Source organism: Mobula hypostoma, chromosome 12, assembly GCF_963921235.1.
Source record: "Mobula hypostoma chromosome 12, sMobHyp1.1, whole genome shotgun sequence".
Taxonomy (NCBI): domain Eukaryota; kingdom Metazoa; phylum Chordata; class Chondrichthyes; order Myliobatiformes; family Myliobatidae; genus Mobula; species Mobula hypostoma.
Window position 1 is genome coordinate 54,257,787 of NC_086108.1, and position 14,254 is coordinate 54,272,040.

Here is a 14,254-nt window from a genome sequence, read left to right on the forward strand (position 1 = left end):
TAAACAAGGTTGAAAGGGTGTAGTGAAAATTTACAAGGATGTTGCTGGGTCTGCAGGACCTGAGTTGTAAGGAAAGATTGAAGAGGTTAGGACTGTATTTGTTTAGAATGTAAAAGACAGAGGAGATTTGATAGAAGTATTCAAAATTATCAAGGGTAAATTCAAGCACACTTTTTCCACTGAGGTTGTGTGGGACTACAACTAGAGGTCATGAGTTAAGGGTGAAAGGTAAGAAGTTTGAGAAACATGAGGGGAAACCACTTCACTCAAGAGGGTTGTGAGAGTGTGGAATGAGCTGCCAGCAGCAGTGGTGCATGTGAGTTTGACGTTTAAGAGGAGTTTGGATAAGTACATGGATAGTAGTGGTATGGAGGGCAATGGTCCTGGTGCAGGTTGATGGGAGTAGGCAGTTTCAATGGTTTTGGCATGGACTAGATGGGCCAAGGGGCCTGTTTCTGTGCTGTACTTCTATGTCTATAATGGGTTTGGATGACAGAACTGCTGTATGATTGGAAGATTATTATGGGAGGTGGGTGATGTTTGAAAAGCAGTGGTAGTTGTTAGAACTGGCTGAGATGGAGGTTATTTGGCAGATTAATAAGGGGGTAAGGGGAACTTAAGTGGAATTGTGGGTTGTGAAGGAGCTTCAGAATAAGTCATCATGACAGTTAAGTAAAAGACTTGGTCTTTGTCATGATGGAGGGTGTAGACTCCATAGCCTGAAGCTGCTTGATCGTGTCTTTTTAAAATAACAAAGTTAACTTCACAAACAGCTCCACAGATGCATGATCCACGAAGGATATCCAGGGGTACATTTATTTAATCACAAACAAGAGAAAATCTGCGGATGATGGAAATGCTAATAACACACACAAAATGCTGGAGGGACTCAGCAGGCCAGGCAGTATCTATGGAAAAGAGTACAGTTGACATTTCAGGGCGAGCTCCTTCAGCATTTAACTTTCCTTTGTGGGTTAGCAAGTCAAATGATTGAAGAAACTAAAAGAAAAATTACATACTTGATGGAACTTCCTTGAAGTCCACTTTTTTCCCTGTTTTTTTTTGAAATTATGTTGTACAGTACAGAGTGATATACTGCATGATCCACTTTCTTGGCTATTAACTTCTCTTAAGATGGAAGTATAATACGATCACTAAGTTCGCAAAACGTATTTCCCTTTGGTAATAAAATTAAGAGATTGCTGACTTATGACGGAAGAGTTGAGATTTTTGAGGGTTGAAACTTCGGAGTTTTCATTATCGGTGTGTTGGGAGCAGAGTTTTTGAATCGTTTTTGAGTAAGTTTTTGTTTAGAAAGTTAGTGAAAGGTTACTGGAGTTTAATAATATAAAACTGAGGTTGTATCACAATAATCTTATTGAATGGCAGAGCAGACATGAAAGGCCAAATAGTGTATGTTTGTATTTGCATGATCTTATAATTGGAAGAAGTGCAGAATTTCATTTTCAAGTCAGGATCTCAATATTTTGAACATTCTCTCCACCTATTAGTAGAGAAGTAGATTCTTCATTTGCAATGAAACATCATACAACAATGCAGTAATACTGTTGGTATACTTTAAACTGCATTCCTTATGAAAGAACTTTTACCTGCCCCACATACCCCCATCCCCACCACCAGTTACATTTCCCATTATGCTTGTGTTTTCCATATAAATCTAGCGCATGTGACTGAAGTGTTGTTTTGAACTTGACTGGTCAGCAATTTCTTTTGGACAATACTGCCTTATTTCTGAATTCTATCTTTATCAGAGTGCATGCGTGCTGATCTTTTGTGGTTTCTGTTTACACTAGGCAGTGCTGTGTAAGCTAAAAGCCCCAAATGGTGCAGCATTGCAAAGCATAAAAGGTGAGGTCAAACAATAAACAGTCTAGAATGTTGGGGCTCCTGTAACCTTAATAACAAGTACAAAGGCTTGAATTTTCAGGTTTTAAAAAAAAACACTTTATTTTCAACATACTTTCAGATATCCATTTAAATTGTATGTAATTTGAACAAATCTATTTAAATTGTGAAGCTCTTTAAAGTTTTATATGCACTTATTTGATGGGACACTTGTAATTATTAATCTAGGGTATGTTGAATTTCATGTGATGATTAGTTATTAACCAATTCAAAGTAAATTCATTATCAGAGTATGTATATGTCACCGTATACAACCCTGAAATTAGTTTTCTTGCAGGCATTCAGGGTAGAACAACGAAATACAATAGAATCAATAAAAATTACACACAAACATACTGGCAAACAACCAATGTGCAAAAGAAGACAAACTGCAAATACGAAAAACCCCCAATGATAATACATAAATAATACTGAAAACATGAGTTGTAAAGTCCTTCAAAGTGAGCCCATACGTTATGAAATCAGTTCACGGTTGAGGTGAGTAAAGTTATCCATGCTGGTGTAGGAGCCTGATGGTTGAAAGGTAATAACAGTACCTGATCCTGGTTGTGTGAGATCTAAGTCTCTGTACCTCCTCCATGATGGCAGCAGCGAAAAAAGAGCATGATGGATGCTGCTTTCTTGTGGCAATGCTCCTTGTAGATGTTACATGACCATGGGTTTCATTTACTGTGGGTGTCACTTTGAGCGCCTGGACGAGGCGGGTGGATGATGGCAGTATAACAAAATGCGGACAGACTGCTGGGACACTCCGAGAGGGGGAGGGAGGGGGAGAGAGAGAGAGAGTGTTAAGACTTTGGACTGCGAGCTGGCGCTTGCAACAGTAATGGGTGAAGTTTGATGTTTTCCCATGCCCAAAGGATTGGGTGAATGAGTGGCACACAGTGCATATTGGGTATGTGACTGCCACTTCTTATGATCCATACGTGGATTTTTGGAGTATTCTGTGGCGACCACTTTCGTTAACCCTTACATGGATTCGAGTGTGTTATGTGGTGTCCACTTGTGCTAAGGAATATCCCGTGACTGTCACCTTGTAATATCTCTACGTGGATTTTGGAATACAACTCGATGGCTGAGATCTTCTGTGACTGTTACTTCGTTTTCCCAGCATGGAACATGTAGAATTCTTCGTGATCGCCTCCTCATTGCATTTTAATATGGGTTTACAAGTTTCTCCCCTCAGCTGTTCCGTGGATAGCTGAAGCTTGAAGACTTTAAGAACTGTTCTTAAGCTTGAAGGTTTGGGAGCCACAAATGCATAACACTGTTAACTTCTGTTTAGAAGAGTAGTTTGTTTAATTTTCTATATTTTGAGTAGATACTAATAAATACAGGTGTCCCCCGCTTTTCGAATGTTTGCTTTATGACACCTTGCTGTTATGAAAGACCTACATTAGTTACCTGGTTTCGCTAACAGAAGGTGTTTACACTGTTACGAAAAAAGGCAGCGTGCGATAAAAGGCTGCATGCGCCCCGAGCAGCTGCTCTTCCCCCAGAACTGCATTCCAGCCGGCATTGCTTAAACACGTGCCTGTGAGCAGCCGTTAGCAAGATGAGTTCTAAGGTATCGGAAAAGCCTAAGGGTGTTACACTTAGCGAAAACTAGATATAATTAAGCGTTTTGATCGTGGTGAACAAAGAAAGGAAAAAGTGAGTTTGGCTTGTGGAAGTTGATGAAGATGATGTTGAAGAGGTTTTGGCATCCCATGACCAAGAACTGATAGATGAAGAGCTGATGCAATTGGAAGAGGAAAGGATAACAATCGAAACCGAATGCAGTAGCGAACGGACCGAAAGTGAAGTCGTTCAGGAACTGAACGTGAAACAACTGCGTGAGATTTTCGCTGCGATGATTGCAGAAAAGTATGTCTTTAATTTTGAAAGGGTACGTAGGTTTAGGGCATATTTGCAGGATGGTCTGAGTGCTTACAAAGAACTGTATGATAGAAAAATGTGCGAGGCTAAGCAGTCAAGCATACTGTCGTTTTTCAAGCCTTCTACATCAGCCACAGCAGACAACAAACCTAGACCTTCTACATTGAAGCAGGCAGACGAAGATGATCTGCCTGCCCAGATGGAAACAGATGACAATGAAATGACACCTCAGTGTTCCACCACCCCAGTGGTCCCAACCTCCGGGCTGCAGACCGATACATTGCTGCGAAGCATGCAATGGTGCAGCGGTAGCCAGGACGCACCCAGCACATCTTTAAGAAAAAAAAGCCAAAATAAACAAGCTAATTAATTACGTGCTGGGTGGCACCTAATTAATTAGCTTGTTTATTTCGGCTTTTTTCTTAAAGATATGCTGGGTGCGTCCCGGCTACCGCTGCACCACTGAATGCTTCGCGGATCGGTATCGGACGGCGGCCCGGAGGTTGGGGACCTCTGCACCATCCCAACCTCCGACGACTCAGCATAACAAACCATCATCAGTGTGCTCGGCGCTGTCTTCCCGATTCCAGTAAGTGATACTACACTGTAATACATTATTTCTACTTTATATAGGCCATGTATTTTTATGTGTTATTTGGTATGATTTGGCAGCTTCATAGCTTAAAGGTTACTGGAGAGAGTGTTTCAGCCGAGAGCGCTTGCACCGTGTTTCTGCAGAGAGCACTCACGTGGGATTTTTGCTATGGTGGACAGTGCGGCAATGATTGTAGAAAAGTATTTCTACTTTATATAGGCTGTGTATTTATCATATTATTCCTGCTTTTACTATATGTTACTGTTATTTTAAGTTTTATGTGTTATTTGGCACGATTTGGTAGGTTATTTTTTGGGTCTGCGAACGCTCACAAATTTTTCCCATATAAATAAATGGTAATTGCTTCTTCACTTTACGACATTCCAGCTTACAAACAGTTTCATAGGAATGTTCTACCTTCAGATGGTGGGGGAAACCTGTATAGTGGTTTAACATTAAACTCTGACTCAGTTTGTGGTCTTTTGCTGCTGGTACATAACATGGATTATAATAACTTATTCATAGAGCACTTTTCTTATAAATGATGTCGATCAAACTGAAATAACCTGCAAACATGAAAAATAAAGATGTTAGTTAAAAGCAAAGTTAAATAAATAGGTTTTGAGCTGGCATTTAAGTGTCAAATGAGTCTGCATCTCTTATAGTATTAGCTATTGAGTTCTGCAGTTTAAATGGTTTTGTTTATTATCAGAGTATGTATACAGTATAGAACCTGAAATACTTGTCTTTGCAGACATCCACAAAAAAACAGAAAAACCCCAAAGAATGAACGACAGAAAAACATTAGAATCCCAAAACCCCCTCTGCCCCCTCCCCTGCACAAGCAGCAGAAAGCATCAACCTCCCCCTCCCCCTTCCACCCATTTCAGCAAAAAGCATCAGTGCCCACCACCCACCAAGCAACAGCAAAGCACCCAAAGAGATGCCATGATCTGCAGTCAACAACAGCTTTTGTTTACTTGATGTCAGTAATCTTTTGAGGGGGATTGTTTAAATTTAAGAGACTGGTGAAAGAAGACCCAAGAGTTCGAGCAGAATTATAAAAGAGAAAGCAATTTTTGTGGTGTACTCTAGTCTCAGACCAGTGAAAAGAAAGAAGATGTGTTTAAAGTACTAAAAGGACAGGTTGCACTTGAATCCCAGGGGAGCAGGGAGGTTTGCTGAGGCTACTGGGGCGAGTTTAAACTAGAATTGTTGGGGTGGGAACCAAACTGAAGAGACTGGGGAAGAGGAGGTTGGCTCACAAATAGAGAAAGCTTGTAGACAGTGCGAGAGGGAGATAGGCAGGTGATAGAGAAGGGACGCGCTCAGACCGAAGGTTTGAGATGCGTCTATTTTAACGCAAGGAGTGTTGTGAACAAAGCGGATGAGCTTAGAGCATGGATCAGTACTTGGAGCTATGAATGTGTGGCTATTACAGAGACTTGGATGGCTCAGGGACAGGAATGGTTACTTCAAGTGCTGGGCTTTAGATGTTTCAGAAAGGACAGGGAGGGAGGCAAAAGAGGTGGGGGCGTGGCACTGTTGATCAGAGATAGTGTCACGGCTGCAGAAAAGGTGGGTGCAATGGAGGGATTGTCTACCGAGTCTCTGTGGGTGGAGGTTAGGAACAGGAAGGGGTCAATGACTTTACTGGGTGCTTTTTATAGGCCACCCAATAGTAACAGGGATATCAAGGAGAAGATAGGGAAACAGATCCTGGAAAGGTGTAATAATAACAGAGTTGTCATGATGGGAGATTTTAATTTCCCGAATATCGATTGGCATCTCCCTAGAGCAAGGGGTTTAGATGGTATGGAGCTTGTTAGGTGTGTTCAGGAAGGTTTCCTGGCACAATATTAGATAAGCCTACAAGAGGAGAGGCTGTACTTGATTTGGTATTGGGAAATGAACCTGGTCAGGTGTCAGATCTCTCAGTGGGAGAGAATTTTGGAGATAGTGATCATAATTCTATCTCCTTTACAATAGCATTGGAGAAAGATAGGAAGAAACAAGTGAGAAAAGTGTTTAATTGGAGTCAGGGGAATTAATGAGGCTATCAGGCAGGAAATTGGAAGCTTAAATTGGAAACGTTCTCAGGGAAAAATACGGAAGAAATGTGGGAAATGTTCAGGGGATATTTGTGTGGAGTTCTGCATAGGTATGTTCCAACAAGACAGGGAAGTTATGGTAGGGTACAGGAACCGTGGTGTACAAAGGCTGTAATAAATCTAGTTAAGAAAAGAAAAGCTCACACAAGGTTCAGAGAGCTAGGTAATGTTAGAGATCTAGAAGATTATAAAGCCAATAGGAAGGAGCTTAAGAAGGAAATTAGGAGAGCCAGAAGGGGCCATGAGTAGCCTTGGCGGGCAGGATTAAAGACAACCCCAAGGCATTCTACAAGTATGTGAAGAGCAAGATGATAAGACATGAAAGAATAGGACCTATCAAGTGTGACAGTGGGAAAGTATGTATGGAACCGGAGGAAATAGCAGAGGTACTTAATGAATACTTTTGCTTCAGTATTCACTACGGAAAAGGATCTTGGTGATTGTAGTAATGACTTGCAGCAGACGGAAAAGCTTGAGCATGTAGATATTAAGAAAGAGGATGTGCTGAAGCTTTTGGAAAGCATCAAGTTGGGTAAGTCGCTGAGACTGGAAGGGATGTACCCCAGGCTACTGTGGGAGGTGAGGAAGGAGATTGCTGAGCCTCTGGCGATGATCTTTGCATCATCAATGAGGACGGGAGTGGTTCCGGAGGATTGGAGGGTTGCAGATGTTGTTGCTTTATTTAAGATAGGGAGTAGAGATAGCCCAGAAAATTATAGACCAGTGAGTCTTACCGCAGTGGTTGGTAAATGGATGGAAAAGATCCTGAGAGGCAGGATTTATGAATATTTGGAGAGGTATAATATGATTAGGAATAGTCAGCATGGCTTTGTCAAAGGCAGGTCGTGTCTTACGAGCTTGATTGAATTTTTTTGAGGATGTGACTAAACACATTGATGAAGGAAGAGCAGTAGATGTAGTGTATAGGGATCTCAGTAGAACATTTGATAAGGTACCCTATGCAAGGCTTATTGAGAAAGTAAGGAGGCATGGGATCCAAGGGGACGTTGCTTTGTGGATCCAGAAATGGCTTGCCGACAGAAGGCAAAGAGTGGTTGTAAACGGGTCATATTTTGCATGGAGGTTGGTCACCAGTGGAGTGCCTCAGGGATCTGGTCTCGGACCCTTACTCTTTGTGTTTTTTATAAATGACCTGGATGAGGAAGTGGAGGGATGGGTTAGAAAATATGATGATGACACAAAGGTTGGGCATGTTGTAGATAGTGTGGACGGCTCGCAGAGGTTAGAGCGGGACATTGATAGGATGCAAAACTGGGCCGAGAAGTGGCAGATGGAGTTCAACCCGGACAAGTGTGAAGTGGTTCATTTTGGTAGGTCAAATATGATGGCAGAATATAGTATTAATGGTAAGACTCTTGGCAGTGGGGAGGTTCAGAGAGATCTTGGGGTCGAAGTCCATAGGACGCTCAAAGCAGCTGCGCAGGTTGACTCTGTGGTTATGAAGGCGTACGGTGTATTGGCCTTCGTCAATCGTAGAATTGAATTTAGGAGCTGAGAGGTAATGTTGCAGCTGTATAGGACCCTGGTCAGACCCCACTTGGAGTACTGTGCTCAGTTCTGGTTGCCTCACTACAGGAAGGATGTGGAAACCATAGAAAGAGTGCAGAGCAGAAGTATGTTGCCTGGATTGGGAAGCATGCCTTGTGAGAATAGGTTGAGTGAACTCGGGCTTTTCTCCTTGGATGGATGAAGGATGAGAGGTGACCTGATAGAGGTGTATTAGATGATGAGAGGCATTGATCGTGTGGATAGTCAGAGGTTTTTTCCCAGGGCTGAAATGGTTGCCACAAGTGGACACAGGTTTAAGGTGCCGGAGAGTAGGTACAGTGGAGATGTCAGGGGTAAGTTTTTTACTCAGAGAGTGGTGAGTGTTTGGAATAGGCTGCCAGCAATGGTGGTGAAGGTGGATATGATAGGGTCTTTTAAGAGACTTTTGGATAGGTACATGGAGCTTAGAAAAAAAGAGGGCTATAGGTAAGCCTAGTAATTTCTAAGGTAGGGACATGTTTGGCACAACTTTGTGGGCCGAAGGGCCTGTATTGTGCTGTAGGTTTTCTATGTTTCTATGTTATGATGGGGAGAGCTTTTTCTGTGATGGACTAGGCTGTATCCACCACTTTTTGTAGACTTTTCCATTCTTGGGCATTGGTGTTTCCATACTAGACCATCATGCAGCCCATCAGGATACTCTCCACTATGCATCTATAGAAGTATGTCAATGTTTTAGATGACATGTTGAATCTGCACAAATTTATGGGAAAGCAGAGGCTCTGCCATGCTTTCTTTGTAATGGCAGTTTTGTGCTGCACCCAGAACAGATCCTCTGAAATTATATCACCATGGAATTTAAAGTTACTGACCCTCTCCACCTCTGATCTTGACTCATGGATCTCTTGCTTCTCCTCCTGTAGTAAATAGTCAGCTATTTGGGTTAATAATCAAGTCTTTGATGTTGAGTGAGAATGTGGCACCATTCAACTAGATTTTTATTCTCCTACTGTATGCTGATTCTTCACCATCTTTGAATCAGTCAAAAAAGGTGATATCAGTAGATTTAAATATGGTATTTGAGGTATGCTTAGCCTCACAGTCATAAGTATGAAGTGAGTAGAGCAGGGGTCTAAACCTTGTGGTGCACCTATGCTGATAGTGATTGTGGAGGAGATGTTGTTGCTAATCCAAACTGACTGGGGTTTGCAGGTGAAACAGAGGATCCAGTTGCACAGGGGAGAATAGAGACTTAGGTCAGTTGTTTAACTACTTACCAAGATGCTATTTGAAAGCATCATTCAATGAATTTTATTTAATTTTAGAAAGCCCATTAAATCAGCATGAAAATAAATATTAAGTATATTAAATTTCAAGAAACAAACAATATACTAGAGGAACTCTACGGGTCACGCAGCATCTGTGGAAGGAAAGGATGGTTAACATTTCAGGTTGAAACCCTTCAAGTCCTATTGGAATGTGTCGATCTGAAACCTAGACAGTTTCTTTTCTTCCGTAGATACTGTGTAACCTACTGAGTTCCTATTGCACGTTGTTTGTTGCTCCACATTCCAACATCAGCAGTCTCTTGTGTCTTTATATGATGTTTAAACTTGTTAGACTGGTGGGACAAAGCAGTCAGTTTTAACTGTGTGAAGCTAACAAAATAACCAATAGAAGCTAATATCTAGTTTCCATTGCAGAAATTGTGGGAGGTATCTTTCATTCAACTTTCACTTTTGCTGGTTGTAATATATGCTAGTCAATTTATGACTCACTGAAGACTTGGGAGTTACTATTTTATTAAACTAAATCTTGTTCATCAAAGACAACAGACTTCTTTTATCTAAAGTTGGCATGTAAGTAAATAATTAAGTAGTTAGGAATAACAGTTGGAGAACAAATTAGTTTTTGATCTGAGTAAAGAAAAGTTAATAGAACCTGATACTGGCTAAACAACTGGTTATGTTTGCAGACATTCATTGTTGAGTTTGTTCATAAATCAAAACATTCACACAATTCTCGTTATGAAAACCACAGCTGCATGGTATTGTAATAAATGCCATCAAGAGGACGTAAGATGGATGTGGGGGAGAAAAAACAATTACTAAGCGTAGAGAAAGAGGAAACTAGCTCTGCCTTCCATAAGAACAAAATTATGCATGGGTATCAGCTTTTTGAATTTTAATAATATGGAACTTGTTCGTATGTAGAGTTGTCCGTAATTTGTACTTTTGTATCCCGGAGATAGTCTGTACCATTGATGAAAAAACACAGGTTTAAAAAAAACACTATTTCTTTACTTCCTGATTTACTGGGATTCTCTTTTTCAGCTTTTGTTACTTTGCTGAATGGAGAGCAAGCACAAGATGCCATTCGCAAATTTCATAAGTCCAATTTCCAGGGAAGAGAGATATCTGTTCAGCTACAACCAACAGATAGCTTGCTTTGCATTACTCAGCTGCCGCATTCTTATACAGAACAACAGTTTGAGGAGTTGGTCCACCGCTATGGAAATATGGAGCGATGCTTCCTTGTTTATAGTGAGACTACTGGGCATTCTAAAGGCTATGGTTTTGTGGAATACATGAAGAAGGACTCTGCTGCTCGAGCTAAATCTGAACTTATGGGTAAAAAACTGGGATCTTGCATCCTGTATGTGCACTGGACAGATGTTGATCATCTGTCACCTGATTTCCTTCATTCAAAGTGTCTTTGCATTGGTAAAATTCCCTGTGAGTACAAAGATGCAGAGGAACTAACACAACTCTTCTCTCAGATGTTTAAACCAGTTTTCTGTCAGGTATGTGGAATATGCTCAAGCAGCTTTTTCATGACAAGAATAGCAGTTTCTTGGTTCTCATTGGCTGTACCCTGAAATTTGCCTAATTTTCATGTTTCCTGCTCTTTTTGACCAAATTATTTTTACTGTAGGGGTTTTTTGCCTTTAAGTACTATAAGTTATGTATTTTGTTAAATATTACCTATTTGCCTTTTTAGTGTTGTATTTTCAATGTAGTTCCCAGTTTTTCCGAATGCTTCCTGAGTTTCGCTCTTTCTTGACCATTACAATTATACTGGATTCCACTCTAAATGCAGTGCTTTCTATTCTTGTAGAAATTTGGATCAAGCCTTTGAAGTTCTCCCAGAAAGATATCTGAAAGAAGTGTTCACAAATCTTTCATTTGTATTCACTCAAAATATTCTTTCCATACTTTTTTGACTACCTCCTGCCACTTCACCCCTCTCCACAACTCATTGCTAAAATTGGAGAATATGAAGAATATTTAAATAAAAAGTAACCTAGATTAATGCAGTTAGGATAAAATGATTTTTCAAAATCTGTCTTTCATTACTGATACATTTATGCTGAAGATTCTTTGAGTGGCAGTAGCTTTTCATTGTATTTGATAGTATTGTGATTCACAATAAAGCTATTTAGATTTTGTTAAAACATAGTGCAACCCCACCTAATTCCAGCATGGATCACTAAATATTGACTTGAACATGATTTTTGTCTTATCTAGAATTTGGAATTTAATCAGCCATCTTTCTCGTCTGGACAGCTTAGTATTTTTAAATGGATTATTTGTGTTATCTGGAGTGACTGAGCCCTCTTGGCTGCTTGTGTGATGCATAATCAACACACAAAATGCTGTAGGAACTCAGCAGGTCAGGCAGCGTCTGTGGAGGGAAATGAAAAGGCAACATTTTAGGCAGAGATACTTGATCAGGACTGGAAAGAAGGTAGAAGCTAGAAAAAGATAGGGGGAAGGGGAGGAGGACAAGCTTGCAGGTAATACTATAGGTGAGTCCAGATGAGAGTGGAATGGTGGGTGGGAGAGGAAGGATGAAAGGGGATGATGTAAGACACTTGGAGGTGATAGCTGGATGACCTGTGGCTCATAGGGAGAATGAGAGGGTGACAGTTAAGAGCCATGTGGAGGGGGGAGGGTGGGGGTGGGGGTTAGGCATTCCTAAGTTGCGAAGGCAGGTCTCTGGGTGACTGGGCAGAAGAGGAGTTCTAAAGGGGGGGGGGGTGAGCTGTCAGAAGTCACAGTACGTATCGGTACCAACAACATAAGTAGGAAAAGGGATGAGATCCTGAAGAGATTACATAGGAAGCTAGATGGGAACCTGAAAAGCAGAACCTCAAGGGTAGTAACTCCTGGACTGCTGTCTGTGCCATGCACTAGTGGGAGAAGAATAAGGTGACTTGGCAGATGAATGTGCGATTGAGGAACTGGTATGGGGGCAGGATTTCAGATTTGTATTATTTGGATCTCTTTTGGTGAAGGTATGACCTGTAAAAAAAGGGCGTTTTGCATTTGAACAAGAGGGAGACCAATATCCTTGCGGGCAGATTTGATAGAGCTGTTAGGGAGGATTTAAACTGAATTGGAAACTGAATTGGCAGGGAGTTAACCAGAGTGATAGGGTGGTGAATGGGACAGTTGGGGTACAGGTACAGTACTGTGCAAAAGTCTTCGGCACATATGTATAACTAGGGTGCCCAAGACTTTTGCACAGTAATGTAGTAATTTTTATGTATTGCACTGAGAGCTGGCACAAAAAAAACAATATTATGACATGTAAGTGATGTTAAACCTGATTCTGATATTGATCTCTTGTGTGGACTGAGTAGCAAGAGGGCAAGGAGAGGGGAATTATTGTTGAGAATAGAGGAAGGGAGAGGGAAGCACCCGAGAGGCATTCTGTAATGATCAATAAACCAATTGTTTTGAATCAAATGATCTTGCCTGGTGGCTCAAGGCTGGGTTGTGTACACACACACACACACACACACACACACACACACATACCCTCCTCCCCGGCACCTGTCTCACACCCCTCAGTGCTCCACCTTTGTCATTACCAGCATCCTTTGCTCCAGCCAGATTTATAAACTTGCTCTCCGCTCCATGGTAACAAGTACAATACTGTGCAACAGTCTTAGGCACCTCAGTTGTATATAGGTGCCGAAGACTTTTGCTCAATACTGTAGATGCAAGGCTTAGAGAGACTGTGAGAAAGGACAGGCAGTTGATGAGGCAAAATTTAGCTAGGCATTTGATAAGGTTCCTCATGGTAGGCTCACCCAGAAAGTCAGGAGATATGAAATCTAGGAAAACTTGACTGTAGATTCAGAATTGGCTTGCTCTGAGAAGGCAAAGGGTGGTCATAGATGGAGTGTATTCTACCTGGAGGTCAGTGACCAGTGGTGTTCTGCAGAGATCTGCTCTGGGATTACTTCGAAGAGGAAGTGGAAGGCTGGGTTATTAAGTTTGATGATGGCATGAAGGTTGGTGGAGTTGTGAATGGTATAAAAGGTTGTCACGAGTTACAATGGGACATTGACAGGATGCAGAGTTGGGCTAAGAAGTGGCAGATGGAGTTCAATCTAGAAAAGTGTGAAGTGATTCACTTTGGAAGGTCAAATTTGAAGGCAGAATGTAGGGTTAATGGCATGTTTCTTAGCAGTGTGGAGGAACAGAGGGATCTTGGAACTATGTCCATAGATCCCTCGGAGGTTCCGGGCAAGTTGATAGGGTAGTTAAGAAGGCATATGGTTTTTTTCCCAGCATTAGTTGGGGGATTGAGTTCAGGAGCTGCGAAGTAATATTACAGCTCTTATAGAATCCTGGGTAGACAACACTTGGAATATTGTGGTCAGCTTTGGTCACCTCATTATAGGAAGGACATGGAAGCTTTGAAGAGGGTGCAGAGGAGATTTACCAGGATGCTGTCCGATTAGAGAGTGTGTCTTAAAAGGGTAGGGCTTTTCTATTTAGAGCAAAGAAAGAAGGGGCATAATTTTAAAGTGACTGGAGGAAAACATGGGGGGGGGGCGCTATCAGTGGTAAGTTATTTTATACAGAGTGCTGCGTGCAAGAAATGTGCTGCCGGGGTGGTGGTGGAGGCAGACACATTAGGAACATTTAAGAACTCTCAGATAAATATGGATGACAGAAAAAGTGAAGGGCTATGTAATTGGGTTGATCTGAGAGTAGGTTAAAAAGTCAGCACATCATCGTGGGCTGAAGAATATGTAACATGCTGTAATGTTATAATGTTTTATCTTCTAATGACCTGCTTCTGGCTCCATCATGGCATTAAGGAGAATGCATCATTGCGGGAATGGGAGGTGAAATTGAAGTAGCTGAGCTTTGGGAGATCCTGGCTCTTGACGCAGATGGAGCAATTTGTTTGACGAAGCTATCTCCTTATCTGCGTC

The 14,254-nt window shown here is 41.4% G+C and overlaps 1 protein-coding gene across 7 annotated transcripts in view; it reads left to right on the forward strand.

The window, feature by feature from the left end:
• raver2 (ribonucleoprotein, PTB-binding 2) overlaps positions 1–14,254 on the forward strand; it is a 173,028-nt gene that overhangs the window by 40,579 nt on the left and 118,195 nt on the right. For all 7 annotated transcript variants that reach the window (XM_063064137.1, XM_063064138.1, XM_063064139.1 and 4 more), the window contains exon 3: positions 10,353–10,822. In XM_063064137.1, the coding sequence (XP_062920207.1) occupies positions 10,353–10,822 (470 nt within the window). The remainder of the gene's footprint in view (positions 1–10,352; positions 10,823–14,254) is intronic.